Source organism: Syngnathus scovelli, chromosome 5 (genome assembly GCF_024217435.2).
Source record: "Syngnathus scovelli strain Florida chromosome 5, RoL_Ssco_1.2, whole genome shotgun sequence".
Taxonomy (NCBI): Eukaryota; Metazoa; Chordata; class Actinopteri; order Syngnathiformes; family Syngnathidae; genus Syngnathus; species Syngnathus scovelli.
The window spans coordinates 1,412,919-1,438,183 of record NC_090851.1 but is presented as its reverse complement, the minus strand read 5'-3'; the positions used below and the strand labels follow the sequence as shown (position 1 = coordinate 1,438,183).

Genomic DNA, 25,265 nt, shown 5'->3' with positions numbered 1-25,265 from the left:
CCGTGGCTGCGCGTAATGGCCTGTGAAAGTGGCGCAAGGGCACGTAGCCTTTATGCGTGCACTTTCCATCAAGAGAAAAAACAAAACAGAACTCTCGGTGTGAGTGGACACACTTGAAAGGTTTATGCGATGGTAATGTTCTTGTTTATGAGATGAAATGCGCCGGAATCAATCGGGCTGGGAGATACGATTGGTGCCGTTCCGAAGCCTCTGAGCAAACAGCGGCGGAAGGCCAAAACGGGAAGCCAGGAATTTCACGACATAGCTGCGTTAGCATTCGGTTTGTGGACTCTGTGATTGTTTTAAATGCACGAGCTGTAATTCTTTTTAATATTTACTTTGATAGTAAATGCTTATAGTTTCTTTTATGATGAATTATTTAATTGTCAATGGCTTTTTATGAAGTAGCTTTATTGGAAAAAAAATGGAGGAATAAACATTTTCTAAAAAAAAAAAAATGTGGGGGGGATGTATTTTATTTTGAAAAAAAAAGATTTTCAATTTTTTTTAATTGCCCTATTCTTTCCAATAATATACATTATGACAATTTTAAAAAACTTATTATTAGCTGATTATGGTTTATATAAATTTCAGTAAACATGAATCTGCGTAAATCAAACCAAATAGTCGTGCAGTTTTATTTTCTCAACTTCAGTCTTAAACTACACAATATGAAATTTTCTTTTACAGCGTGGCCCGAATCCTACTTCTTTTCCAAACCGAACAATCTGGCATTTTGCCGAGAAAGTTTACACGCCTGCTTGCCTTCCAGACGCGAGATAACGCAGACTTGTTGCTTCTCCGCAGCTGGATGACGGAAGCGTCGGCAGGAAGCCCCCAGACAAGCAATAATTTAACTTTAATCTGAGCTCTGCAGGTGGACGGCGAACAAGTGAACACATTTACTCCCCTAAATCTAATGTTATCACACGCACATTCACCAACACGCACACAAACACAAAGAGGGATCGCCGAGAGACGTTACAAGCGGAATTACACCCATTGCCAAAGAGGTCACCCTTGATAAGGAGCGAATTGCTCGGAAATTGTGTTTACGCGCTGGGAGCGAGTCGCAGATGGGAATCGATGGCCAAATGAAAAAAAACTAAATAAAATGGCGGAATGGCAGATTTCACTCAAACAAAATGATGAATTGAAGTCACAATATACAAACCGAGGAGATGCTTCAGATTCACTTATTCGCTGTCAAAAAAAATTACATTTGTTTTCAAAATAGCAATTCATTCTTGGAAAACCCGTTAAAAAAAAAAATCCAGACTGAAGAGATTTGGCACGAAGCTAACGAGCAGATCCGTGGAGTTAATATTTCCGTAGCTCTATCCAATATGAGTGTATCCTCTTTTGATTAAAACTTTCCCCTAATGGATGTTTTGATTTTGCCGTTTCTTCGGGGGGAACCGAGCGGCTCGCAGCGGCGCAATCGTGCGTCTGCCTTTCCCCGAAGAGATTTTCAGCTCCTTTGAGCTCATTGTTTTTCATTTTCCGGGGCCGCGACTTGGCTTCACTCGGCGTGCGCTCTCATCAGCATAACGCTTTTGCGCTCGAATTTCCCAGCGGAGGTCTGGAAAGCGGGGCTCATTTATTTGCCTTTCGCACTCCTTCCGATAAATGCTAGCTGCTGATAAGGGACCGTTAGCTTTGACAATGCTACGCTAAAAACACAGTTGGGTACCAACCACATCAGTAATCATCATCTATCAGAAATAAATAATAACATTTGATCCAAAAGATGCATTTTATAGTATCCACTTCCAATAAATCATCTTGACATTTCCTTTTCTGAAAACTAGCAGACACGTTAGCGGCGCTAGCTAAGGGAGGCACGTCTCTTTGCCCTTCACTAATGTCCGTCCGCCAGTCAACAGCTGTTGACACGCTTTCTCAATTATACGGCAGCGCGCTTCAGCATCACGTCGAACGAGATGAACGATCGGCGTAATTTGCGTCTTGGGCCGAGGCATCCATCACGCGCAGGGAGGGAACGTCGCCTTAGCCAAGAGGAACATTGACGTGAACACTTTAGTGCACACCTTGCTTGTCAGTGGACACTTCATTACATGACGACAAGCTTGCGTGCGGCGACATTTTATGGAGTCGGATGGCTCTCTCGATAAGTCGGTTAGCCAAAATATGCTGTGGTCAGTTCGCCGGTCGCCAAGTTCGGCCATTAGCAAGTGAGAGGTTCTAAAGTTGTACGGTTTCTTCATTCAGTCGCTTTGTTTAGTTCATCAATTTGCCCGAAGTTCAGCCAACCAAATTCTCGCCGTCGAGTCTTTACAATCTTCGACCGCGGATGATTTGCTGTATAATGTGGAACCGATTTTTTTTCCAAACAAATAGCTTCAGGAAATGCTCTGTTGTGAACCGCCGCAACGTCTCGCATGCGCCTGGATCGTTCAAGAACTTATCGCTTCATTTGCCGCGCCTCCTATTTGCGGATCTACAACCCCGAGGTTGATTTTCTTTCTTGCCTTTTCAGGCGTTTCTCATTCCTGAGCAAGCGTTCAACACCTCCGCATTCATTAGCCCGGCCCAACTTGAATTTGTCACCTGTTTTGCTTTACATCGCCGAGTGGATTCCCTCGCGCCACTTCTCCAGGGAAATCAACCTGACTGAGTCACGAACATACCGTTCGACAGGTCGTGTCATCCCAGGCGTGAAAACGCTCAGTCAGGTGAGCACAAGGACGACATAACAAAGGGATTTTTATTTTTTCTTAACACGGGAGTGTTACGCAAGGATATGCGGGGAATGCAGAGCATTACTTTGAGTCGTCTTAAATCCCACGGCAGTCAGCTTTACGAGCGCTCCGTCGAGAGGATTACTTCACAAAATGTCAGACTTACTTTCCTCCGAAGCGCTGATGATCACGTTGCAGCTCAGCCGCTCAAGAAAAAAAAAAGTCTAAGTGTACTTTAAAAGCGGTGAAGTCGCAACAGTTGTTGAAAGTCTCACGACCAAACTCAGCATGATTAAACCAAACTATTTGCTCGCGTCGTTCGTTCGTTCGTTCGTTCGTTCATCCCAACCTCTACTTCCCCATTAACTAATTTCAACGCCACATAGCAAACAAACAGACTGGTGGTATGTATTTACTCAAACGCAGATGGGGGCAGGCATCCGTTCGGTCAACAACATTAAGCGCATTCGAGATTTTCTGGAAAGATTCAGCCGAGCTCGGCGGTGCGACAGGGAGCGCAACGGAGGGCGCAAGCCATCATTTTCATCACTCCGCCGACGCACTTTTTTATCGCCGCTGTGTATATGCTAATAAACGAAGAGTTACGGCGCAGTAAAAAAAAAAAAATGGCGGGTAAACAAGCAACCCGGGCAAAAATACGGCGCGAGTCAACCTTGAGGAGAGGCAGGCGCTGGAGCAGCGCGGCCGTTAACAGTCGTGACATTAATTAACACGACGCCGCCAATCATGTCGCCCATCTGTTTTGATCGCGCACGCCGTCGGGGGGGGGGAGACTCACTCGCTCGTGCGACAAAGATGCTCGAATTTTGATGACGCCTGCTTTTAGCACGGAAGCAAGTGCAAGTTCCTGCTGGGTAACAAACTGACAAACATTTGGTTCTTTTTCAAATTCATGCAACTAGTCATTAAATATTTTCCTTCTTCATCCGGCGGCTGCGAGTGCCTCGCATCGTAATTGTCCGTGACGCGATTGGCCGCTCGGTGGCCCCCGCGGGCGTCCTTTGGGCAAGGTCCCGACAGGTTACCGCAACTACGGACGTGGTGGGAATATTCACAAGCGACGCCGGCGGCCTTCCATTGATTTGTCCGCGATGGCTCAGGACGAACGGTCGCCTCAAACGACCATGAGTCTGGCTTCAAAGTCGCCGTTATCAATCTGACTCTCGTTTAACGTGTAAACGCATGACCAAGGGCATACACAGAAGAGTATAAACAAAAAAGAAAAGAAAGGACAGTGCACACAAATCCTTGGAGAGAGTCTCGGCCAGCTCACATTTAAAATTAGAACTTCTATAAAAAAAAAAAAATATATATATATATGTAATGACAAACACTCACCAGTTGATGGCGACGTATCCTTGGCCACTGTCAGTAAGCCGGTTGGGTAGTCAGTAATTAATCAGGAATGCCTGCTTCCAGGCATTAATCGGCGATGGATTTTTTGATCAATCGGCCGAGTGATTGGTTTGACAAACTTTCGAGCCTCGGCAGAGGTCTCTACCCTCCGTCTCGCTCGCTCTTTCCGTCTGTCCCTCTCGAGAGCTCTCGTATTGTTTACAACCACATTAACTGGATTTCTTCTTTCCCCAAATTTGCCAAAATTGACGATGAACAACAAGGAACATTAATCGTCTCGGCTTTGGACTTTAATTAGGGTCTAATTATTTTCCAACTGTTCTTTGAGCCGGGTCGATTAGCCGGCGCGCGAGGAATCCTCAAACGGCCATTTTTGCTCATTTGCTTTTTTTACGAGGCAACCGCCGACCGCCGGGTGAGGAGGGGGTGGGGGGGGGTGGGGGGGGGGAGAGGCTTGCCTTGTTGTTCATCTCACTTCTGACAAGCGGGATGCCTCTTTGTGTTTGCATTATCACATGCTGTGTTTGGGAGTAGCAACAGGAATTGGAAAACGCTAGCTGGGACTATTTTGTTTTACAAACTATATGTATGACCACAAGGACTCATCTGGGTTATGCAAATAGCTTTGAGCACCTTGTGTTATGCTAGTCCTAAACGCTGATCATGCGCTCGTCTGTCTACCTACTTGTTTGTGTCGGCGCAGTTTTGGACCAGATGGCTGTCGGTGATCATGATGATGACGACGCTGATGATGATGATGAAGATGATGATGAGCAGCAGTGGCAGCAGCGGCAGCGTGTCAGTGTCACTGGGATTCAAGTGTCCTGCATTATGGATGGAAAAAGCAGTTTAAAAATACACTGAAGCCTTTTTCAATTATTCACGCTTTTCTCATCAAGGCTTTTTGATGGCAGCAAGTCAACAATATTAGCTTGTTACGGGGGGAGAAGTGGTTCTGTCTGTGTCATGCGGATGAAAACAACAAACCAAGCCGCCATGCAATGTCACAATCCGGCAAAATTCTGAACGGTTCCCTCAAAGACCCATTGAATGAAATAGGCAGCTCGCAAAAGATTTAATTTAACCGGCAACTCACAAAAGATTTCATTTAATTCATTAATTGATTTTAATAGGTGAATTTAACACCTGATTAGTGGACGGCCTCAGAGACTAAAACGATTTGTACACAAGCAATTAAAAAGTCCATTTCATAGAATATGTTGCCTTTAAACCACGAATGTGTCTTAATAAGGGCAGTCTGTGTGTTGCATTTAAAATGACTTACTGCCATTAAGGATTTAGATGACTTTGTAAAAAAAAAAAAAAAAAAAAGGAAGCAAGTCTTCCTACTCTATCTTGCACTTAAAACGCCACATTGGCAAATGTGTGCACACTGCCACCTAGTGGTAGCCTGCGCAACTACAATTTGTTCAGGAGTCATCGTGCTGGGGAGTGTCTGCTTCACAGTTTGATTCCTCACGCCCCATAAAAATGAATTAAAGTTGAATTCAACACCCTAAATCATTAAATTTTGGTGAACGTGTCCTGTAATTGATTGAGAAAATGGATGAATGTGTCATTGCAACAAAGTAGCTTTATACAATATTGACTTCTCTCACTAAAATTCAGCTCCATCTCATGAGAAAGACTTTTATTAGCCCTTCCTAATAACATTATTCAAGTGTATTATTAACATTGCTATTAGCCTGGCTCACCTCTCCTTCTACGTGAGAATCATGTGAAAATGTGAGTCAGTATTTGCGTAAAATAATTGAACCCATTAACGGGTGACAAAATGCGAGCTAATTACCGTAATGAGCTTTGTAGGAACTTAATTAGTAACACCCCCGGCGGGGATCGCTGTAGATTATTAACATTATTCTCTGCTGTATCGAGAACTTTCTTCACGTCACTTTTGTTTTGTTGAAATCAAAATTAGCTCTTAGATTGTAACATGGAGGTCAACCTTGATGGTTTTCACGGCGGAGTGGAGCTCACTATTGCTCTGCTTCACGGAGCTTTACCTCGGCAAATGGAGCGTGGTGCATGCCGTCATTGTGGAGGACGAGTTGCCCTGCTGCTTATTGGAAGAAAGGAGCTTACAGAAGAGGATTTACACCTGTGATGTGCTGTTGTAAATCCTATTTTGACATTTGACATGAACAAAAAAAAAAGACGGGATCATCAACTGTACTGAAATATTTCAAAGCGAGTTTGATGTATGTTTAATTATTAGAGAGAGAGATAATCAACCATGGTTGAGATTCTCATTGAAAGATTGGAAATGTGAGGATTTATAAGGCAGACAAAACAGGGTCATTGGTGGCATGAAATAGATTGTATTTTTTTTAACAAACTTGTCTGCTACAAAAAAAGAATTGTTGTTTATTCTACCGGTCTATATACCAATTTATCCAGGCAATGTGGAGGGAGAAAAAGATAAATTATATTGACTATACATTATACTTAATAATAACAAACATAGATAAAGTGATAATGGCAACACAGCAAGTTATCCTAACTTACTATTGTATTACTATAAATTGCAATTTTGACGCTTAAAAAAAAAAAAAAGTTAATATCGAAATTGACTGTGCCTCCGCGGCCGCCGTAGTTGTTGTCATACTTCCGTTTCCGCCTACGTATTCGTACTAGCTTGCTACTTTGCTAATTTTCTCATTTCTTACGCGATGGCTGAATATTCCCGTGTTAAATCGACCAAATTGGTTCTGAAGGGACAAAATAAGTAAGTCAAGAAATCGCTGGTGAAGAATAGAGCGAGCTGGCTCAAAGTTACGAATTCGAAATGGCTTTAGCGATTTGTGCTAATTGCTAACAGGGTTAAAGTTGGAGCCAGTAGGATAAACAATATTTAGCATGTTTTACATGTTACTGGAAATCCTCTGAACATTCAGTGAGCATGCTAAAACGTGACCCTGATGACAAATTGAATTTGATGCATTCAGCATTGATAATTAGAGATGCACGATTAAATTCGACTTAGTCTTGGTTAATTTTTAGGACGGCTATGATTTTTTTTTTCTTGTTTTGTGATCAACACGAAGTGAGAGTTGCAATTTCCAATTTCTTTTCACAGGAAAAAGAAGAAGGACAAAAGTAAGAAGCGAAAGGCAGAAGATGACGAATCCAAACTAGATGTTGTCGGTCTGTGCGAGTTCTACTTGTTTATTATTCCTCAGTATTGATGTGTCGCATACAATCGTATTTCAATAACGGTAAATTCCCTGTCAACAGGCAATTGGTGGGCCGTCCGCCATTTTGGCGACATCGTGGGTACGGTGGCCATCGAGATGCATAACAATTCGTACATCCATGCGTTGGACACGGGGCTTTTCACGGTTGGCGCACCGCACCCAGGTGAGACCGCAGTTTTGGTTGTTGAGTCGACGCACAAACTGATTCGGAGATAGAGCCTCATTTGGTTTTGTTTCAGAGGACGAAGGACCGGACCCCCCTGAACAGTTCACTGCGGTCAAACTCTCCGATAACAGGTGCCGCAAATCTCGCAAAGCTACTCTGACGGATGATAAACGAAATCCTCATTCTTTGTCGTTGGCTGGTTCAAGGATAGCCTTGAAGTCGGGCTACGGGAAGTACGTGGGCCTCAACGCGGACAACCTGGTGGTGGGCCGAGCCGATGCCATCGGATCCCGGGAACAGTGGGAGCCTGTTTTTCAAGAGGTAGCTAACAACAACAAACTGGCTAAGTGTAGCTTAGCCTTGCGAGAGCTGCCGTCAACATAAAACGGTTTCGATTCCTTTTGGATCAGGGCAGGACGGCGCTCCTGGCCGCCAACAGCTGCTTTATCTCGTACAGCGAGAGCGGCGACATCGAGGCCACCAGCAAGACGGCGGGCGACGGCGAGATGCTGAAGGTGAGGCACGATCATTGTCCTTCCATCGCAACCCTCACGAGAGCCGACAATGTAACGAGCGTCTGCGCGATTGCAGATCCGTTCGTGCGCGGAGCGAGACGCCAAACCGAAAGATGACATCGCCGACGAGGACAGAGGCAACGTCAAGTCCTGCGAGCTCAGTTACGTGTAAGTGAAGTGGACATTCACTAAGTGTGTTTTTATAGTTTGGTTTTACAAGCGCTGTTTCAGGTCCAACTGTATCCCGCTCCAAATTCCTCTTTTACTTGCTGGTCAGTTGACTCGACACGGCCTCTTAATTTGCGTCCAAGACTTGGATTCACTTTTGTGCATGTCAGCAACTTTCGCCTTCTGCTCATTACTTTGCTTCACTGTTACGTCCACACAAACACTTTGCAGATACATTTCATTCCAAGCTGATAGCATTTTTTTTTTTTACATGTAAATCTGATTTGACAGGAAGAAGTTTCAAAGTTTCCAGGACCGCCGCCTGCGGTTGAACGAGGAGGAGCCGTCCTTATTGAAGAAAGCCAGAGTAGACGGGAAGTTTCACGAGGCTTTGCTCGACAGGTACCACCCGAACAAACACAAACGTCGCTTTATTCACTTGTATTTATGATGCGTGTCATGATAATGGCATATCTTTATCATTACAGGAGGAGCAAAATGAAAGCGGATCGATACTGCAAGTGAACTGTTTTATTTTGTTGTTGTTGTTTTTTTTCCCAATAAATGTTTTCATTTGTGTATCGTTCATAATTTAGAAGCATTAAAAAGTATCTACTGCAAATATATCTCTTTTAAAGGAATGGCTTTTTCATAGATCACATTTTGATCAAAGGTGTGTGCGTGTGTACAGGTTTGAATAATCATAATTAAATTCAGGTTATTTTAATCGCCTACACTCATCTTGTCAAACTTGTTTCATGCTTGGATTACTAACTGTATTTAGAGGGAGATGCAAGTTTTAATTAATACGTATCTATCTATACCTATCTGTTCCTGTCGCCAAAACAATGTAGGATTTTTGTCACCACTATTTAAACCAATGATAACGATTAACCAGTGTGGGAGTGTTTTAGTGTTTTAGTCACATGTCGCAACCGAAAACAAAGCAACTTCGCCAAACACTTCCGCATGGAAGAACCCATTGAAGGGGTGTTTTTTTTTATATCTACTCCATTTTACTCAAAAAATACCAGTTGTATTTATAGACTAATAGATTTCAACATGTATGTATTCATGTCAAAAATAAATACAACCGCCTTTCCCCGTCACTTTGAGTAACAAAACATTAATTAACATTTATAGACTTCCGAGTTTCCCCCGCCCCACGATGGAACATAAGTCGGCTTTGCATGACAAGGAAAACCGTAGCAGTCATCTCGAGTCATTTCAAAACATTGTGTATTCGGCAAAATGGCTCGCTATCTTTTGGTTATTTTAGCTGCTTTAAGCGCAGTCACGTCGTCACAGTTTGTACCGCCGGTAAGTTACATTGTCTCATTGAGGGCGTGTGAAGAATGATCTTGTCATTCCGCGTTTGTATTTATTATTTGCAGTATACAGAAGACTGTCGAACGGGAATGTATCCGCCGAGTGGGCCGACGTAAGTCAAATTAGCATGCTAATGTTTTTGTCTTGTGTTTTGTGGTTGGGCCATGGTGCGTTCAAGTCCACCTCGTTGTGCACAGTTTCAAATTTGCTCTCATTTTTATGCAAACTAGAAATGGAAAATGTAATCAAAATGGGATTGAATAAACAATTTAGAGTATTCTAAGGCTACCAGAAGTTAATGTTTTGGTATTGAGTCAACACAAAATGATTTGAAGAGAGAGAGCAAGAGAAATTACAGTGTGAGTGTTCATTTCAGACTGCACCTGAAGGCATTTTGGACATCTTTAATTTAGCAATAAATCACTTGGATCAAAAAAATATATAGCAGAAAAATCATTTCATGTCAAAGTACACAATGAATTATTTATTGTGAATTATTCAAATATTAAAAACTGATGACGTTAAATCCCAATTGAAATGTAGGTTTCGAGGCGCTGTGAGCTGGTACACTGTGGACTTGGACTTGCCGCCACAGGACAGATGGACAGCTATGATCACCGACAAAAAGGCGGAGGTGTATATCTTCATCACTATTATTATGATTATTATTATTTTTGTCTGTCTCACATTTCTCATTGTGATTTGCATGCAAGTTGGTGAGCATGATTGAGGCCGTGCGAGACTTGGCCAACGCTTTTGTTCCCGACGGGAAGCTCATCGAGCTGATGGACCTCACTCTCGTGAGTCACTTATCTTTTTTTTTTAATGATTTCTTTTATTATATTAATCCGTTTTTGTATCGCGCTGCAGCCTTTGGTTGCCGACACGCTCCCGTACCCGTTTGGTGACGAAATGAAAGGAATAGCAGCCGCGTCGGGAGTTCCTCTCGGTAAGCGCTCACTCCCGGGTCACTTCATTAGGTACACTAATCAGGCCTCTTATTTATTTCCGCCATTTTTTTTTTAATTATTAATTTTTGTAGGTGAGATCGTCCTGTTTAACATCTTCTATGAGGTGTTTACCGTGTGCACCTCAGTGGTTGCGGAGGACCCAAAAGGTCAGTCTGCTCCTAAATCAGACTTCTGTATATTTACAAAAATATATAAATCAATCAGCCAAATTATTTTTTGTTTTGATAGGAAACCTCTTGCATGGTCGGAACCTGGATTTTGGTTTGTTTATGGGGTAAGTTGCCATTTTACATTTGAGACAAATCAATGATTGTGCAATGATGGAGTAATGTGTGTGTGTCAGATGGGACGTGAAGAACAAGTCTTGGGTCATGAGTGAGCAGCTAAAATCTATCGTGGTCAACGTGGACTTCAAGAGGAACAACCGCACCGTTTTCAAATCGACCAACTTTGCCGGTTACGTGGGCATGCTGACTGGCATCAAGCCTGTAAATTCATCGACACGCCGACTTTTGATATCAACTGTATCGATCTGATCATATGTCGTCTCCTTTCTCAGAAAACGTTCACCCTCACCATGAATGAACGCTTCAGTCTGGATGGAGGATATATCGGTCAGTCACTTTTCTCGTAGGAGTCGAATTATTTTCGGAGAATTTGTTTTCATTTTGCACGATTTTGACACAAACGCTCTGTTCTCGAGTCGAGTAGGCATCCTGGAGTGGATCCTTGGAAAGCGAGACGGTTTCTGGATGAGCTTCCTTACTCGTTCTGTACTGGAAAACGCAACCAGGTATTTTAAGTTTTTTTTTCATCTGGAAGAATTAAGCTGAAGCTAGTTTTACTTGGCAATTTTGTAGACACGTCTATCATCAGTCGATCTAGAAAAAGTCTCAACACAAACTAGTTTGAAGTGAAATTTTAGGACTATTTTAGCCATTTTCAAAGATGACTGTTGTGTTATTTTCTCTGATTGTGATGTAGCTACGAGCAAGCCAAGTTTCAGTTGGCTCAGACGAAGCTTCTGGCTCCCGCCTACTTCATCCTGGGAGGAAACAGCACGGGGCAAGGTTGCATCATCACCAGATCCAGACTGACCAGTCTGGATGTCCTCGAGTAAGAGTCACGCCATCTTTCAGAAATGACTTGCTTGCATTTGGTTATGACTTTTGATATTCTATATATTTTTTGAGGGGAAAATTACAACTTAATTCTTGACAAATGCTACTTTATTTATGGAAGATTTGCACTTTTTTTGTATTATTTACATTTTCCTCCTGAAAATGTCTTGAATTTCTAACTGAAAATGTCCAACTTAACTCTTGAAGACAAGCCCCCTTTATACGTGTTAAATAATGACTTGAAGCGCCCCGATGTTAATTTTTATTTAGTGTCGAAACCGAGAAATATGTCGAAAGAAAGAAAGAAAGAAAGAAAGAAAGAAAGAAAGAAAGAAAGAAAGAAAGAAAGAAAGACTTCACAGCAAACTTAGTGACATCAACGGGAACTGAGATTCACGTCAAATTGGGGAATTTTTCAGACGCACAAGCATTAAAGTTATTTCACAATTCCTTACCCAACAATTGAAGACAGAAAATAAGTTTAATTAGTGACATCAACGGGAAGTGAGAATCGCGTCAAATTGGGGAAGTTGCTGAGGTGTTTACTGACTCATTAGCGCTAATGCTAACGCTGCTAATTCAATGTTATTTCACAATTCCTTACACAACATTGGAAGTCAGAAAGTAAATTTAACAAAAAAGTGACTTACCAGCTGTGGAAGAAGTTCTGGAAACGTCCTCGTTGAAGTCTGTGTCCTTCGGTGTTTGAAATGTCCGTTTCTCTTGGAATTGAGAAAAATGACAATGTTTTTCTCGCATATCAACAGCTAGTCGTCTTGATATTGTTTTATATTATTGAAAAACTTATTAAAAAAGAGAAGAAAACACCTTACTTATCAACACGACGTACGTCTGGCGTCTTTTCGTTCCAATCGATTTCGCGCCGCTTTTGATGACGTAGGACGCCAAGTGGTCTATTAGGGGAGGGGGGGGGCTTTAAAATTATTTTTGAACAACCTTTATTTGTTGGGTGGAGAAGAACAAAAAATTGAACTTGTGTTGTTGCTCTTAAAACAATTGATTGCGCAACGAATGACAGCACGAAGCGCATGACCGACGGAGCGTTTGTCAACTGATTGACTAAAAAAAAAAAAAAAAAAAATCCACCCCCAGTGTCTCATGCTTTTTTTTTTTTTTTTCTTTTCTTTTTAGGATCGATCTAAAGCTGGGCCGCTGGTTCGTTTTAGAAACCAATTACGACCACTGGAAGGACCCGCTGTTCTTGGACGACCGCCGGACACCCGCCATGAAGTGCATGAACCAAACGTCACAAGCTGTGAGGAAAACGACATTTCTTGCCTTATTTGTACCTTATTTTACGTTACAAATATGATATTTTTATTGTTACTTTTCCCTTTACCAAATTTTAAGTAAAGTTTAAACTACAAATTTAAAGACATACCAGACTTTTTTAAACGGGCTTTTCCTCAATTGCCCTTTTTTTCCCCTTGTAGAATTGCATTGCAATAGTTACAAGTCTTGTGACTTTGTTTTGACAGAACGTGTCCCTGAAGACGCTGTACGATGTCCTGTCCACTAAGCCCGTCCTCAACAAGGTGAGCGGTGACATCATACAATTTTGATCATGTCTCAAATTTGCCATTCTGATTTGTTGTTCTTGACACCCGGCAGTTGACGACGTACACCACGCTGATGCAAGTGTCGTCGGGCACGCTGGAGTCGTACATTCGCGACTGCCCCAGCCCCTGCATGCCCTGGTGAACCAACCCACCACCGACTACGAGGGAAAAAAATGACAACTTCAGCCTTTATTAAAACACCCAACATTTTATTTAAAACGTAACAGTCCTGACATGGAAAGTCCATTTCCAGAACAACACAAACAGAAAGCCAATTAGGCATTTGAACTTGTCAGCAGTGTTGACTTGTAACCCAACCCACCCCTCACCCATTCACTCAAATCAAAACTACCAACTTATGTGTGTGCAGTACAGCTTATAGAACTACAGTATTTTGTTAAAGTATCATTAAAATTAATTGAAGATGGTGCAAAACCTACATGAGTACAGCAGGAGATGGGGCACTTCATGACTTATTCAGAAGATTCTGAAACACGCAAAAAAAAAAAAAATTACACTTCTGTAATTTACACTACGCCTCATATGAAAATCTAACCTGGTTCCTTCAGGTGGGTCATCATTCCCCACCAGCACCGGTTCCGCATCGGCGAGGATTTCCACGCGTAGGTCGTTGTTCCGCTGCTCGTCCACGATCCTCCTCTGCAGCTCCTCCTGTCGGTCAAGCCGTCCGTCAAATGGTTCGCTTTGCATTTGTCACCTTTTGGTGCTTTTACCTGGCTGGTGACGGGCAGCTGCAAAGGAAGCTCGTCCAACCGCACAAAGTCGTCCTCGTCCGACGTCCTCTGGCTGCTGTTGCCGGAGACGGTTTCCTGCAGAACAATGACCAGAGTTAGTCCAGTTAATTGATGTCTGAAAATGTCCTCGTAAATGTTCTTCGTACTTACGTCGACATTGATCATGACGGGGGATTCGGTGTCGGGGGTGCCGGTGGCGTTTGAGTCTTTCAGGGCTGTGTGGACTTGAGAGCTTATGATGCTTTCCCCGGCTGCAGCGGCGGCGCCAACTGCGTCGTCTTCTTCATTGCAGTTGTGACTTACCGCCTCAGCGGGTTCTTCTTCAGTCGAAGCGAAATCTGCCAGCTCGCTGCACTCTGGAGAAAGGATGCAAAATGAAAGATGCGCTAAGGAATGAAGTAGAAGAATAAATGCCAACTAGTGGGGAAGAAAAACATTTACGGAGGCACACCCACCGTTGGCGTTGGCTGGTTTCAGGTCAGTTTCTTTAGTTTCTTTGGTTTCACAGCCTGATATGGTTTCAACAAAATGTTGGAAAGCCACCTCTGGCTCAGGCGACTCTGGCGCGGCCTGCAGGGATGTTTCCACGTCGGCGGGCGCAGCCTGCAGGGACGTCTCCACGTCGGCGGGCGCGGCCTCAAACTCCTCAGGCTCTCGCTCGTCGTCATCGTCGTTCTCATCCTCGCCGCTGCCGTAGTTGTTCAGGGCTTGGCTCTCGGCTATGGAAAGACCTCCGCAAGATATTGCAGAGTTAGCAGCTGACAAGGACTGGAGAGATCATTTTAAACTTCATTTCTCACTGATGGATAGCGGCATCCTCTGACCATCGGCCTCGTCGTCTTCGTCATTGCCGTTTTTCGTATCATCAGGGAGAGGCGGAGAAGGAGGGGGAGGAGGGAGAACCTCTTGCTCGCTGTCATCTTTATCCTACGATGGAGAAAGTTCAAAGTGGCGCTCGGTTGGGTGGGAACGTGGCGTCGCGTTAATGTCGCAAACCGATTCACAGACCTCGTCTTCATCGGAAGAGGCTGACGGGTTAACTTGGAGCGCTGCGCTTTCCGGATTCGGGGAATCAGTTTGCTCAGCTTGGTCCGTCTGCGGCCTGCTTTCCGTGGAGACGGCAATGCCGCTGTCCAAGTCCTGCATGAGTCGGAAAAAGGCCAGTTCGTTGAAGAGGATGTCCGAGACCTCAACCAGGAGGTCCTCGCCGCAGTCCTTCAGGGTTTGGCCCAGGAAGCGACTGAGGGAATGCTAGAGAAAAAAAAAAAAACATTAAACACGACAGTTCTGCCCGTTCGTCACGGCAACAAATTGAAAGCGCGTTACCTGCAGGATGCCGCCGAGCTGCCGGTGGAAGAAGCGCACAAACTCCTTGCTCTCGTCCTTCTGCCGCGTGAGCTCCAGGACCTTGCGGCGCAGAATCGTCACCAGCCGCAGCGTCCACACCTCGTGCATGTTGTCCTACGCAAGGAGCCACCGGTTCTTTACGAGTGCACCTTTTGACATTCAGCTTGCAAAGTCTGCCGGTGCTACCTTAAGGAAGGGAATGACCTCGCTCATGATGTCCTTGATTTGACGATTGAGCTTGGTGGTGTCGATCTGAGGAGCGTGCACGTCACCGGAGGCACCTTCTGCTCACAAACGGGAGCGGAAACATTTTCAAGAGAGACTCTAAAGATCGAGGATTGTGGCGTCGGAGGCCGTGCGTACCGTCCGTGGCTTCGGCAGCAGCGGCAGAGGCTTCAACGTTGGAGAGGTCCGAGTCGGCTTTCTGCTTTATGCGCTCGTACTGGCGCATCCTGGCCAAAGCTTTGTCCAAGTGGATGACCGTGTTGCCTGCGCGGTCAAACCCGACATTGTTTCGCTTGTTCGCCCATTGCGGGCGGGCGGGCGTACCCAGATCGTCCTTGGAAAACGGATCCAGGTTGGTCGAAGACAAGGTGCTGTCATTCCCCACCGACTCCATGTCGTCTCGCTTCGTCAAGGTCTTCTCCACCACTTCCTAAATATACAGAATCGACTCATGCCATCGACCGGTACAAAATAAGGCCAGGCGACTTTACCGCGTCGCTGATGGTGGAGCTCTCGCTGGGCGTCAGCTCAGACTGAGAGCCGCCGGTGGCCCAAGACGCCGTACCCAGTGGGGACATCTCCTGGGAGGCGCTTTTCTCTGCCAGGTGCCTGCTCACCAAATCCTGCAGGAGCCAGCAAAACAAATGGATCCCCCCTTTACACGACTCGCTTCCGGGTAGGTGTGCTCACCTGCAGGGAATAGAGCGCCCTCTGCCGCAGGTAGTCGGTGTTGAGCAACTGCAGCTCGTGAAAGAGCTCGATGAGGAAGTGAGGCCGCGACTCGTTGTGGGATATCAGCGTGGCCACCTCAGAGTAGATGGTCTCCCTCAGCGCCTCGAACAACGAGAAGTCGCTGCTGGCGTCTGCCGGGACAGCGGGAACGTTTTGTCTCAGAGCTCCGGTCGCTAACACCGTGTGGCCGTGCGTATGCGTGGGTGAGGTGGGGATTGGGGGGTGCTGGTGTGGGGGTGGGGAGCAAACAAAAAAAGAAATGCGTGGCGACTTTACCTGCAGCTTCTGTGCATGCAATTCTGTTAGAGAGGAAGGGTGTTCTCCAAGCATAGGCTGTCAGTAGGATAAATGAACACAATGACAAATGCGCAAGAACATCTTCAAAAGAAACGCAAGCCGTGAAAAGAGTCGTGGCCGAACAAGCAAGCGAAAGCAGAGGGGCCGACAAGCATTTGTTTTTTTTTGTCGTACCAGAGGAGATGTCGTTTGGTCTGTTGCCCGGCGTCTTTTTGCTGTTCAGTTTCTCCTGCGTGAGTTTGTCCAACAGATGCTGGTCCTTGTGACGAGCCGACGCTGCCCTCTCTTGGTCCAAGTCGGCCGTGCTGCTCAGGCTGTCGCTCTCCAGACCTGGAGTGGTGGAAAGCATGTTTTTGCAGATGACGCGGCTTCGGGCCATCCCTCAAAAAATTACTGAAACATTGTACCTCCATTGTTCTTGTGGGCTCCTTTGCCGCGCCTGCGCCGGCTTTTGCTGCGGGAGGCCAGATTGGCCTGGGCCGAGGCCTTGCGTCCGCTTTTAAAGGTCTTGGTGACGGTGGTGGGATCGGCGCGGTCGGGCAAGCTGCTGAAACTGGCCTCCGACTCCCGCTCGGTCCAAGGGCTGTGGCGCCACTGCTGCGGCGGCGGCGGTGGCGGCGGGGAGAACAAGAGAGAAGAGAAGGAAGGGGTCCGTTCTCCTGTTGGAGGCGGCTGATGTGGCACGGCGTTGTTTGGGACGTGGTTGTTGTTCCAGCCCGTGGCTCTAAAAGGAAGTCAGGTGACGCAATGAAGCGCGCAAAATGAACCGCAACACGGCCGTACCCGAATCGGCGAGCCCTACCGTCTGTCGGGAGTCGCGTTAAGAGGCGAGCGCTGGAGCGGAGGAGGGAAACTCAGGTACTCTGTTTTGATGGAGGTGTTGGGGTCCGCGTGCTGCTTCTGCTGGTTGGGACTCGCGTGGGTGGCGGCACCTTGATGGAAGTCGCTCATGGGGGCGGGGAAGAGAGGAAACAGGCCGAATCCTGAAAAAAGAAATTAGGAGATTGAATACCAAATCGAAGACTATTTACCTGTCTCACTTCCATTTTCCATTTGCAAGTTAAATGTATTTTTGTCTTTAAAAATAAAAATGACGTGCGCTAACCTGCAGCCGACGGGGAAGCCTGCTGTCGTATTTGATGTTGGGGCTGCCGCAGGAGCTCGTTCAGCACCTGCTTCAGTCTGGAAGAGCGCGGACGGGCAACGTGTGAAGCCACGCTCCGTCAATTTGTCATTAATTTTTGTACCTTTGCACATTGGTTTGCTGCCAGGCCAGCTGTGTGTAGCACTGGTTGAGCTGGTGCATGAGCAGGTGGACCTGCGGCGACACGGGGTTGTTGGGCAACGCGCCGTACGAGCCCGTCATCAAGCTCTGCAGCATGTACGACAGCATCTTGGGGAGACACATTGCGTTGCAATTTCTTCTCAACGTTTCGCACGAGACCCGAGGTGAGCGGCAACCTGCTGGTCCTGCAGCAGCGTCTGACACATGTTGGTGCTGAAGTCCAGCTGCGTCCGCAGCTGGCCGATCTGCTCCTGCCAGTGGGAGGAGCCCTCGGTCGCCGAGAGCTCGGAGGCCCAGCAGAGGTTCTCCTGACGTCTGGCGCTCGCAGGCTGGCTCGCGGATTGGTCGGAGCCTCTGGGTGGCGGCGCTGGCTGTTGCTGCTTGGTCCCGCAGGAAAAGGATGCCGAAGGCTTCGGGTTACTGTCGAAGGAGAGCAACACAAGTTGAACCTTTATGCTACGACGCAGAGAAAAAGAAAATACGGTGATTGACTCTGGACTGACCATTCTTGGTTCTTCATTTTAGTGTAGATGGGTTGGATCATGCCGCCGCTAGGGAAGACACGGCCGTCGTCGATAGAGCAGCTCTCGGAGCTGTCCTCTTCCTCGCTGCTGTGCTCGGAGCCAAAGTCGCCGTCCTCGTCTTGGTCCAGGTTGCAGGGAGTGGAGCCCCAGGTGGCCATCGTCCTGACAACGCCAACGCCGGCAAACGAATCTGAGCTCTTTTCATTGAGTTCCATTTCTCGATGTCTGGGATGGGCTTGATACCTTTCATCGCGGCTTTCGGCGAGCTGGGAGGGACCCGCCTGCTCCTCGGTCCCGCAGGGGGAGCCGGCGAGGCGCCTCTGATGCTCGGCCATCAGGGACTCCAGTTGCTTGCGCCGCTGCCGCAGGTCCTCCCGCGCCACCTGGCGGCGACGCATCTCTGACCAGAGCAGCTGGCGATGCAACAAGAAGGGCAACTCGGCTTGAAAGGTTCTTTCCACCTGGAGCGGGTTTTTCGCCTGTTGCTACCTCATTGTCGGGGACTGAAGCGGCAGCAGCTTCGGGAGCGGTGGCATTGAGCACAGTTGGGCTGCTTTTGGCCGCCGCCGAGGAGGAGGAAGGCTGCACGACGGCCGGCGTGGAAGCTGCGGCCGGGATCTTCCAAACTAAACTCGGCTCGCTCACTTGGCTGGACAGTGATGACTGGAAAAACAGACAGACGCCATATTCTGAAATGTGATCATGTCTGTCAGCAATAAAACGAGGTACCTGCAAGTCTGGACACGTCAACTGGAGGTCCTGGATCTTGTCCTGGATCTCGCCGAGCATCTGGCGCTCCTTGTGGAGCTGCTTGAGCGCCTGCTTCTGTTGACGGAGCTTCTCTTTGTAGACCTTCTCCCTGTTGTTGAGTCACGTCAAGAGAGGCAAGAAAGAATATAAAGCGGAGGTGTGTGGAGGGGGCCGACTTTGACGAATTGACATACCTGGCCTTGCTGTAGAAATCCACGTCCGATCCACAGGGATCCTGTTGGGGTCCGGCAACTGGCGGGGGCCCCCCCGCACTCACTCTCGTGTTATTCTGCTGTTGGTGCAAACTTTCCTCCTCGTTGGCCGTGGTGGCGTCTGTGTCGTCGCTCTGGACGCAAGAGACAAACACTGTCAAAATACAAAGACATTTTTGGGAAAGTGGACATTGTTAATCTTACCACCTGGACCATGGCGACAAGGTCCTGGAGCTGGCGTAGCTTCTGCTTGGCTTTCTGCTGGTGACGCTCCTGGGAGAAGCCTGCCTCGCTGGCCAGGCTGCTGCCTGACCTGGAGCCAGATGCTCCTTCGGGGTGGGCGCCGGCGACTTCGTTATTGAGACCGTCCTCATCCTTCACCCAATTGTAGGCCGTGTCACGGTTGTACTGGCACTCTGCAGGGGTGGAGGAGCCAAAACCGGGTCAAATACAGTCTGGAAGGTGGCTCGTGTGTGCGTACCAATGGCTGAGGGGATATTAAAGCTGCGAAGGTTGCCCGCCGAGCGGTTGTTGATCTCCGTGTTGAGTCGACTGTCGCGATTGTTTGCGCCGGTGCTACTTGAGACGCCGCAGCGGTTGGCGACGCTGTTCAAGTCGCCCCAGTTGCCACTGCGCTGCGAGTTCCTAAAGCACACCAGGCAAGGTTTGAAATTTCACACCCGTGTGACATTCGAGTCGGGCGAGTACAAAAGCATCCCTCCCGTGAGGACACAAAGCCACGACGGATCTGCGCGCACCTGATGTTGGCGGGGGGCTGGCGATTGTCTTGCTCATAGTCAAACATGGCCTCCAGCATGGAGCCGTCCTCCGTCCCCTCTTCGTCTTCCTCCTCCTCGTCCTCCTTGACATTTTCGTTAACCGCGTCCACCATCATGTCTGACGTCTGCTGAAAGTACTGCACTAATTCCCGAAGCTCGTTAAGGCGCTTGTGGACCTCTTTCAGCTTCCTATTTGTGGGCAAAATGAAGAAAAAACAAAATCGAATTTACCTAAATGTCAAATGGAAGGCAAATATGTAATGACTTTGCAACAAGTGACCAAGAATTTGATGACAAATATTTTTATTTGAATAAATCATTTGGCTTTCGTGTGGTTTTGGGTTACCTGAGTTTGTCTGTGGAGTTGGCGGCGTCTGCGTGTTGCGGGAGCGAGGGATGAAAGGAAGCGGCGGCCGCGACTGCATTTGAGCAATCTGACGAGCCGCCTGTGCTCAAACTGCGCCGCGTTGACAACGCTCCACCTGAAAAAGAAAAAAAGAAAAACGTGCATAACTTAAAGCGGCTTAAATCACTTGAAAAGCTCATTTCTTACAATAATTGTTGTTGAGCGTCTGGTCTCTGAGGGAGTGCAGTTCGTGTAAGATCTTGTCCATGGTTTCCTTTTTATCTTGGAGCTCCTGGAGCTTGGTGAGTTTGGCGCTGGCGGCCGTCGCCCCGCCGTCAAGGCCGCCGTGGGGCCCGGAGGCCGAGTGGAGTACAGGCCTGTGCTCAGGGGGGCCAAAGGCCGGGGGGCCCCGGGACCAGCTGACTTCTCTGGAGAGGGAGAGGCTCTCTGCCTGACGTCGGTTGTCCGGCACCGACTTGCTCTATGGTGGGACAATATGAACAATTCCATTTTAAACACGCAAAGACTCCCAAGTCAGCCGAGGCACGAGTCGTCGTGTGCACGCTTATGACCCGACGTACCTGAGAGTCTTGCAGTTGGTTGTGGAAGCGCTGGATCAAATCGTTGAGCTCGTCATTGAGCTCCGATGTGATGCTCAGCCCGGACACGCTGCCTGTGGTTTCTGTAACCACTCAAAGACACGACAACAAAAATCCAACAATCTGCCATTCGTAGAGGTAGGCCGCTAGGGGGCGCTATTGCAGTGAAAATACCAATCCTGACTTGTGGTCTGAGTCTCACCTGCCGCATCCTCGATGACTGTGAGCGCCCGCTCGGCACTGTGCTGCATGGCCAGCAGAGCCTCCTGGCGGCCTTGCAGGGCCCTGAGCTGATCCTGCTGCTCCAGCATCTTCTTCAGCAGCTCGTGCTGCTTGCGAAAGTTCTCCAGTTCTTCCTTCAGGTCTCGCATGGACGGGTCGGCCCAGTCGCCCTGCAACGACGTTCGTATTTCCCAACAACTCCGACACACCGACCCTGAGGAGTATTTGCGAGGAGGCGTACTGGTGCGTTCGACGCGTCTGAAGACCTCACGTCGACGTTGAGTGAGGCGCTCTCCCCCAAGGAGCCGGAGCCCACAGCAGAATCCTGCGTCCTACCGTCCTCCTCCTCGTTCTCCCGAGCCTGTGGCATCAGCAGAGGCGACGCTTGCCCAGGTTCTCCACAAACGAAAAGCTACTTGGACAAACAAAGCAGAAGACCCACCAGCATTTTCTGCAGGAAGCGCAGGTAGGACTTCTCCTGCTCCTTGAGGTGCTCGATGAGATGAGAGAGGCGCTCCACGTTGGCCGGCACATCGTTCCTCTCCGCCAGGTCGTCGCGCATGGAGCTGGCCTTACAAATGTACTCGCGGATCTGCATCAGCTTGCTTACCAGCTGCACGACAAAATTTCCAGGGGTAATGGTGTTAAAAAGGTAAAAAGAGTGAGACGGAGTGAAACTCTTGGTGGCCAGAGCGGGTCGCAGTCACGAGGAGAAGAACCAACTGCAGCAGGCAACCAGAGTGGCGTATTTATAAACTGCCCTAAATACAGTCCTGCCTCACTTTCATCCTACTTTCTTCTCTCAGTCGTTAATTATATTCTCAAATACACATGATCACGAGAGCTGTAAATCTAAAAGTATTGATTAGATTTTAAAAAAGGCTTTAATTTCTACCCTTCACATGAAAACAGGAATTTACTTTAAATTGAAAAAAATAACCAAAAATGCTGATGCGGCGAAACAAGTCGTACCAAGCTGCTGACAACTTCTCCTTCCTCGCAGTCTGAGCGTGCTGCCGTCGCCACCGCTGCCGATCTATCAGCGCTGCCACGCAGTGGCCTCGTTGCCGTTTCCTTGGGGGTAGCCCCGGAGCTGAAGTCATCCCTCGCTGCTGGACTCTGCTTGCTGGTTACCTTGACGACGGCGGCGGCGGGAGTGGAAGGAGCAGAGGTGGCGGGTAGGAGCAGCTCCTTGCTCTTGTTGGTGTTGACGTGCAGCGGGACCAAATTGTAAGGTTTCTTATTCTCCGCCATAAGCTGCCGCTGGTTGTTGGCGGCTGTCACGCGGCCCTGGGAGTCGCTACCGATGCTCTGCGATGAAGAATTTGAAGAAGTCATCACCTGCATTGCAACTACATGAATGTAATCATGTTCACCTCATCCAAGTCAGAGAAATTGATCCTCTGGTGGATCTTGTCCAGCTCCGCCTGGTCCGGGACGGAGCGTTGGCTGGTGTATTTGACGTGCACGGTCTTGCGGCGGACGCCCCACGGGGTGGAATTGGGCGAAATGTCGTTGGTTAGGCGGCTTTCCGCCACCAAGGAAGCTGACAGCTTTTTTTTATTTTTCTCTGATGAGCGGTTTGGCTTCTTCTGCTGCGTCCCACTCCAGTCCTGAAATGTCACAAGCATCGATATTAACATATACAACAACAACAACAAATTCTGAAAGGTACACAAATGTGTACAATTGTGCTTCTGATGTGTCAAATGTAGTTTTTACTTATTTAGTGTGGTTTTACCATGTTGTTGAGTCGGTCCTCCAAGCTAGCGTTGGTGACGCTCCAGTTGTGCAGCTCGTCCGCGCTGTCATCCAAAGGAGCGCCTCCGGTTGCCATGTTACCACCCACTTAGCTGAAAACAACAACAAAAATGCTCAAGAATGACTAAGTTTTGTTTATAAACCAACCCGAGGCTCCAACTACCTTCAGTGTTTAACTACCACCCCCTCGACGTTTTCACACGGGCCGAGCTACATGACTCGCGTTCCCCAAGTTGACCCCCTTGCAGTTAGGCAGCGGTTACAACGGCTCTGAAAGGCGTCACTTGTGCGTCATAAAAGGGAACGCAAGAAAGAGCCAACCTACACGCAGAGCCCTGTCAAAGCGAACCGCCACGAACGATGAAAGGCCGAAAAACTACTGCTGGAAATGCGGACATGTTATCTCGCGGGAGGGAAGGGGAGGGGGTGCGCAACTTTGAAGTGGTTCCGAGCCCCGGGAATCACCATGGCAACGTCCCCACGACCCTCGTTATGTAGCTTCTGAGTAGTCCAGCATCGGTCTCACCTCACGAAAACAAAATTTATGCTAACTAATATTATAATAAATGGCTGTAAAGGCTAATGGCGTCACTTGTGTGGGAATGAAACGTGTGTGAGGGTGGGGGGGGTTACCTGGCTAATGCTACTGTTAGCATCTTGCCATTAGGTCACGCCAACTGTCTCCCAAAACTATAATCCAGCTAAACTAAAGCCACCTGACCAAGTACGGTACAAATAATCCAAAATAACAAACGAATTCGCACTGTTTTCGGATACTTAGCGTGTGAGTAAAGTGTTAGCTAACTTGTTTGATCAAAGTGAATTAATATAATAATTACCGTAGCTTTAGAAGTTGTGCTTCGTTGGGTCCATGGAGAAAATGCCAATGCTGTCAATCACGTGGTTTTTCCGCTTCTATTGCGTTTGTTTGGTGTAAATAAACCAATTGTTTGGGTTGTCTTGTTGAACCACACTGTCCGAAAAGCAGTATGTCGTCATCAAAGTGCGACAAGGATGGCGCGACTAGTCTTAAAGGCGCAGTGCCGCCTCGGGAAAAAAATAACGCAAAACCGACTATGGCTAATTTGACAATTTTCAGCATTTTACCTCATCTTGTTTATACGTTAACCGAGCTCTCTACACTCATAGACTTAATTGCGTGAATAAGTCCGTGGATGTATTGCAGTTTTATGCGATAAGTTTGTAAGACGTCACAAAACTGCGACAGAAAAAATGTCGCAAACCCTTAAAGGTACAGTACAAACAAGTAACTCAAAGGAATAGTCGAAGAAATGTCAATAAATTTGTCACCTGTCTTTACAAAGACTTCTCAAAATGGAGAAAATGTTGTTTTTAGAAAGTATTTTAATAATGTTAATAATTCTGGCTAAATTTGTTTTTTTCATTGAGTTTTTCCTGTATATCATTATGATAACAAAATATAGTATTTATTCTCTATCATTCTTTCTGTACAATAATTAACCTATCTATAGTTTGGCTTTTTCTTCAAATCTATTTAAATAAACGTACTATTTTAATGCTACTTGTATTGTGTTACTTGCTCTGTAAGTTATTTGCACATACAAATAAGCACTGCCAATTCAAAACAAATCATATAAGCATACGCATTACCTTTACATTTCACTGATAAGCAAAAAGTGCACCAACATGTAAATTGTTTCTGATGTAGTTTGTTCAAAATTTACATGGGAAAAGTCAAATCAGCAGTTTTGGCGGCAGTTTGCCAATGCTGCACATCAATAAGCCGCATAGCCAATTAGCCTTGGTGGAGCAATTAGCAGCCTCAATTAGCATATCAGCATCGATAAGGAAGGAATGGTGTGATCTCAACAAAGTGGAACGTGATACAGTCGCAGTGTTTCATCACCTGTCATTACATCACTCATGACCTTCAAGAGCTGGCTCAAATTCGATCAGAAACACTGAGCATAAAAAAATTGGTGACTTTTTGAATCTGGGAAAGCCCTCAAAATATCCATTAACTGTACTTGGCCCACGAAGCAATTATAGAAAGGCCTTTGCAACCTTAATAAGACCATATCTACCAAATCTGCAAACCACAGCACTTATTCTCCACTCTCCAAAGTGTGTGTGTTTGTGCGTGTGTGTGTTGCCTAAATGCTGGTGAGGTACTTTCACAAAGTTTCAGGGACGCACGGATCGATGTTGGCTTTAAATAGGGACACAAATACCTGCAGGGAGCATTAATCTCAATACTTTGGATGCAGACATTTTGCTGATCCGGACGCATAGACAATGTGTGTTT

General features: G+C 47.0%; 4 protein-coding genes and 1 long non-coding RNA gene across 15 annotated transcripts in view; 3 read left to right on the top strand and 2 right to left on the bottom strand.

Annotated features, from left to right (window-relative positions):
• Positions 1–4,890, bottom strand: part of fat1a (FAT atypical cadherin 1a) — a 96,289-nt gene extending 91,399 nt beyond the window's left edge. For all 3 annotated transcript variants that reach the window (XM_049721216.1, XM_049721217.1, XM_049721218.1), the window contains exon 1: positions 4,765–4,890. The gene's annotated coding sequence lies outside the window, so the exon portion shown is untranslated. The remainder of the gene's footprint in view (positions 1–4,764) is intronic.
• On the top strand, positions 2,324–4,958 carry LOC125969331 (uncharacterized). The gene is made up of 2 exons (XR_007481520.1): positions 2,324–2,696; positions 4,783–4,958. It is a non-coding gene; the product is annotated as an uncharacterized lncRNA (long non-coding RNA).
• Positions 4,959–6,667: 1,709 nt separating this feature from the next.
• Positions 6,668–8,769, top strand: frg1 (FSHD region gene 1). The gene is made up of 9 exons (XM_049721261.2): positions 6,668–6,825; positions 7,177–7,244; positions 7,335–7,457; positions 7,534–7,591; positions 7,667–7,781; positions 7,871–7,975; positions 8,052–8,143; positions 8,435–8,545; positions 8,632–8,769. Exons 1-9 carry the CDS (start codon positions 6,770–6,772, stop codon positions 8,666–8,668), a joined length of 765 nt encoding a protein of 254 aa, XP_049577218.1. The 5' UTR covers positions 6,668–6,769; the 3' UTR covers positions 8,669–8,769.
• A 527-nt stretch (positions 8,770–9,296) lies between these two features.
• Positions 9,297–13,569, top strand: asah1b (N-acylsphingosine amidohydrolase (acid ceramidase) 1b). Its single transcript, XM_049721257.1, has 14 exons — positions 9,297–9,463; positions 9,538–9,584; positions 10,016–10,106; positions 10,186–10,272; positions 10,343–10,421; positions 10,515–10,589; positions 10,672–10,717; positions 10,787–10,931; positions 11,003–11,057; positions 11,155–11,236; positions 11,428–11,559; positions 12,717–12,840; positions 13,064–13,120; positions 13,197–13,569. The coding sequence occupies exons 1-14, from the start codon at positions 9,395–9,397 to the stop codon at positions 13,284–13,286; spliced, it is 1,179 nt and encodes a 392-aa protein (XP_049577214.1). The 5' UTR covers positions 9,297–9,394; the 3' UTR covers positions 13,287–13,569.
• pcm1 (pericentriolar material 1) lies at positions 13,333–24,004 on the bottom strand. Of its 9 annotated transcripts, none has more exons than XM_049721228.2 (38): positions 23,818–24,003; positions 22,959–23,070; positions 22,594–22,830; positions 22,190–22,528; positions 21,660–21,830; positions 21,459–21,578; positions 21,198–21,387; positions 20,978–21,087; positions 20,604–20,877; positions 20,397–20,532; positions 20,030–20,239; positions 19,753–19,916; positions 19,476–19,687; positions 19,254–19,405; positions 19,039–19,168; positions 18,799–18,972; positions 18,553–18,722; positions 18,289–18,471; positions 17,962–18,205; positions 17,748–17,893; positions 17,606–17,682; positions 17,303–17,483; positions 16,908–17,224; positions 16,675–16,830; positions 16,480–16,536; positions 16,162–16,334; positions 15,963–16,094; positions 15,796–15,901; positions 15,610–15,735; positions 15,433–15,530; positions 15,226–15,360; positions 14,908–15,150; positions 14,700–14,826; positions 14,355–14,630; positions 14,050–14,255; positions 13,879–13,974; positions 13,701–13,816; positions 13,333–13,631 (listed from the first exon to the last, which is right to left on the bottom strand). In XM_049721228.2, exons 2-38 carry the CDS (start codon positions 23,052–23,054, stop codon positions 13,622–13,624), a joined length of 6,090 nt encoding a protein of 2,029 aa, XP_049577185.1. In that variant the 5' UTR covers positions 23,055–23,070; positions 23,818–24,003; the 3' UTR covers positions 13,333–13,621. The 9 variants fall into 9 exon arrangements, with proteins under 9 accessions (XP_049577185.1, XP_049577186.1, XP_049577177.1 ...); XM_049721229.2 differs by having other exon boundaries at positions 19,479–19,687; XM_049721220.2 differs by having other exon boundaries at positions 15,610–15,901; positions 23,818–24,004.
• Positions 24,005–25,265: the final 1,261 nt, after the last annotated feature.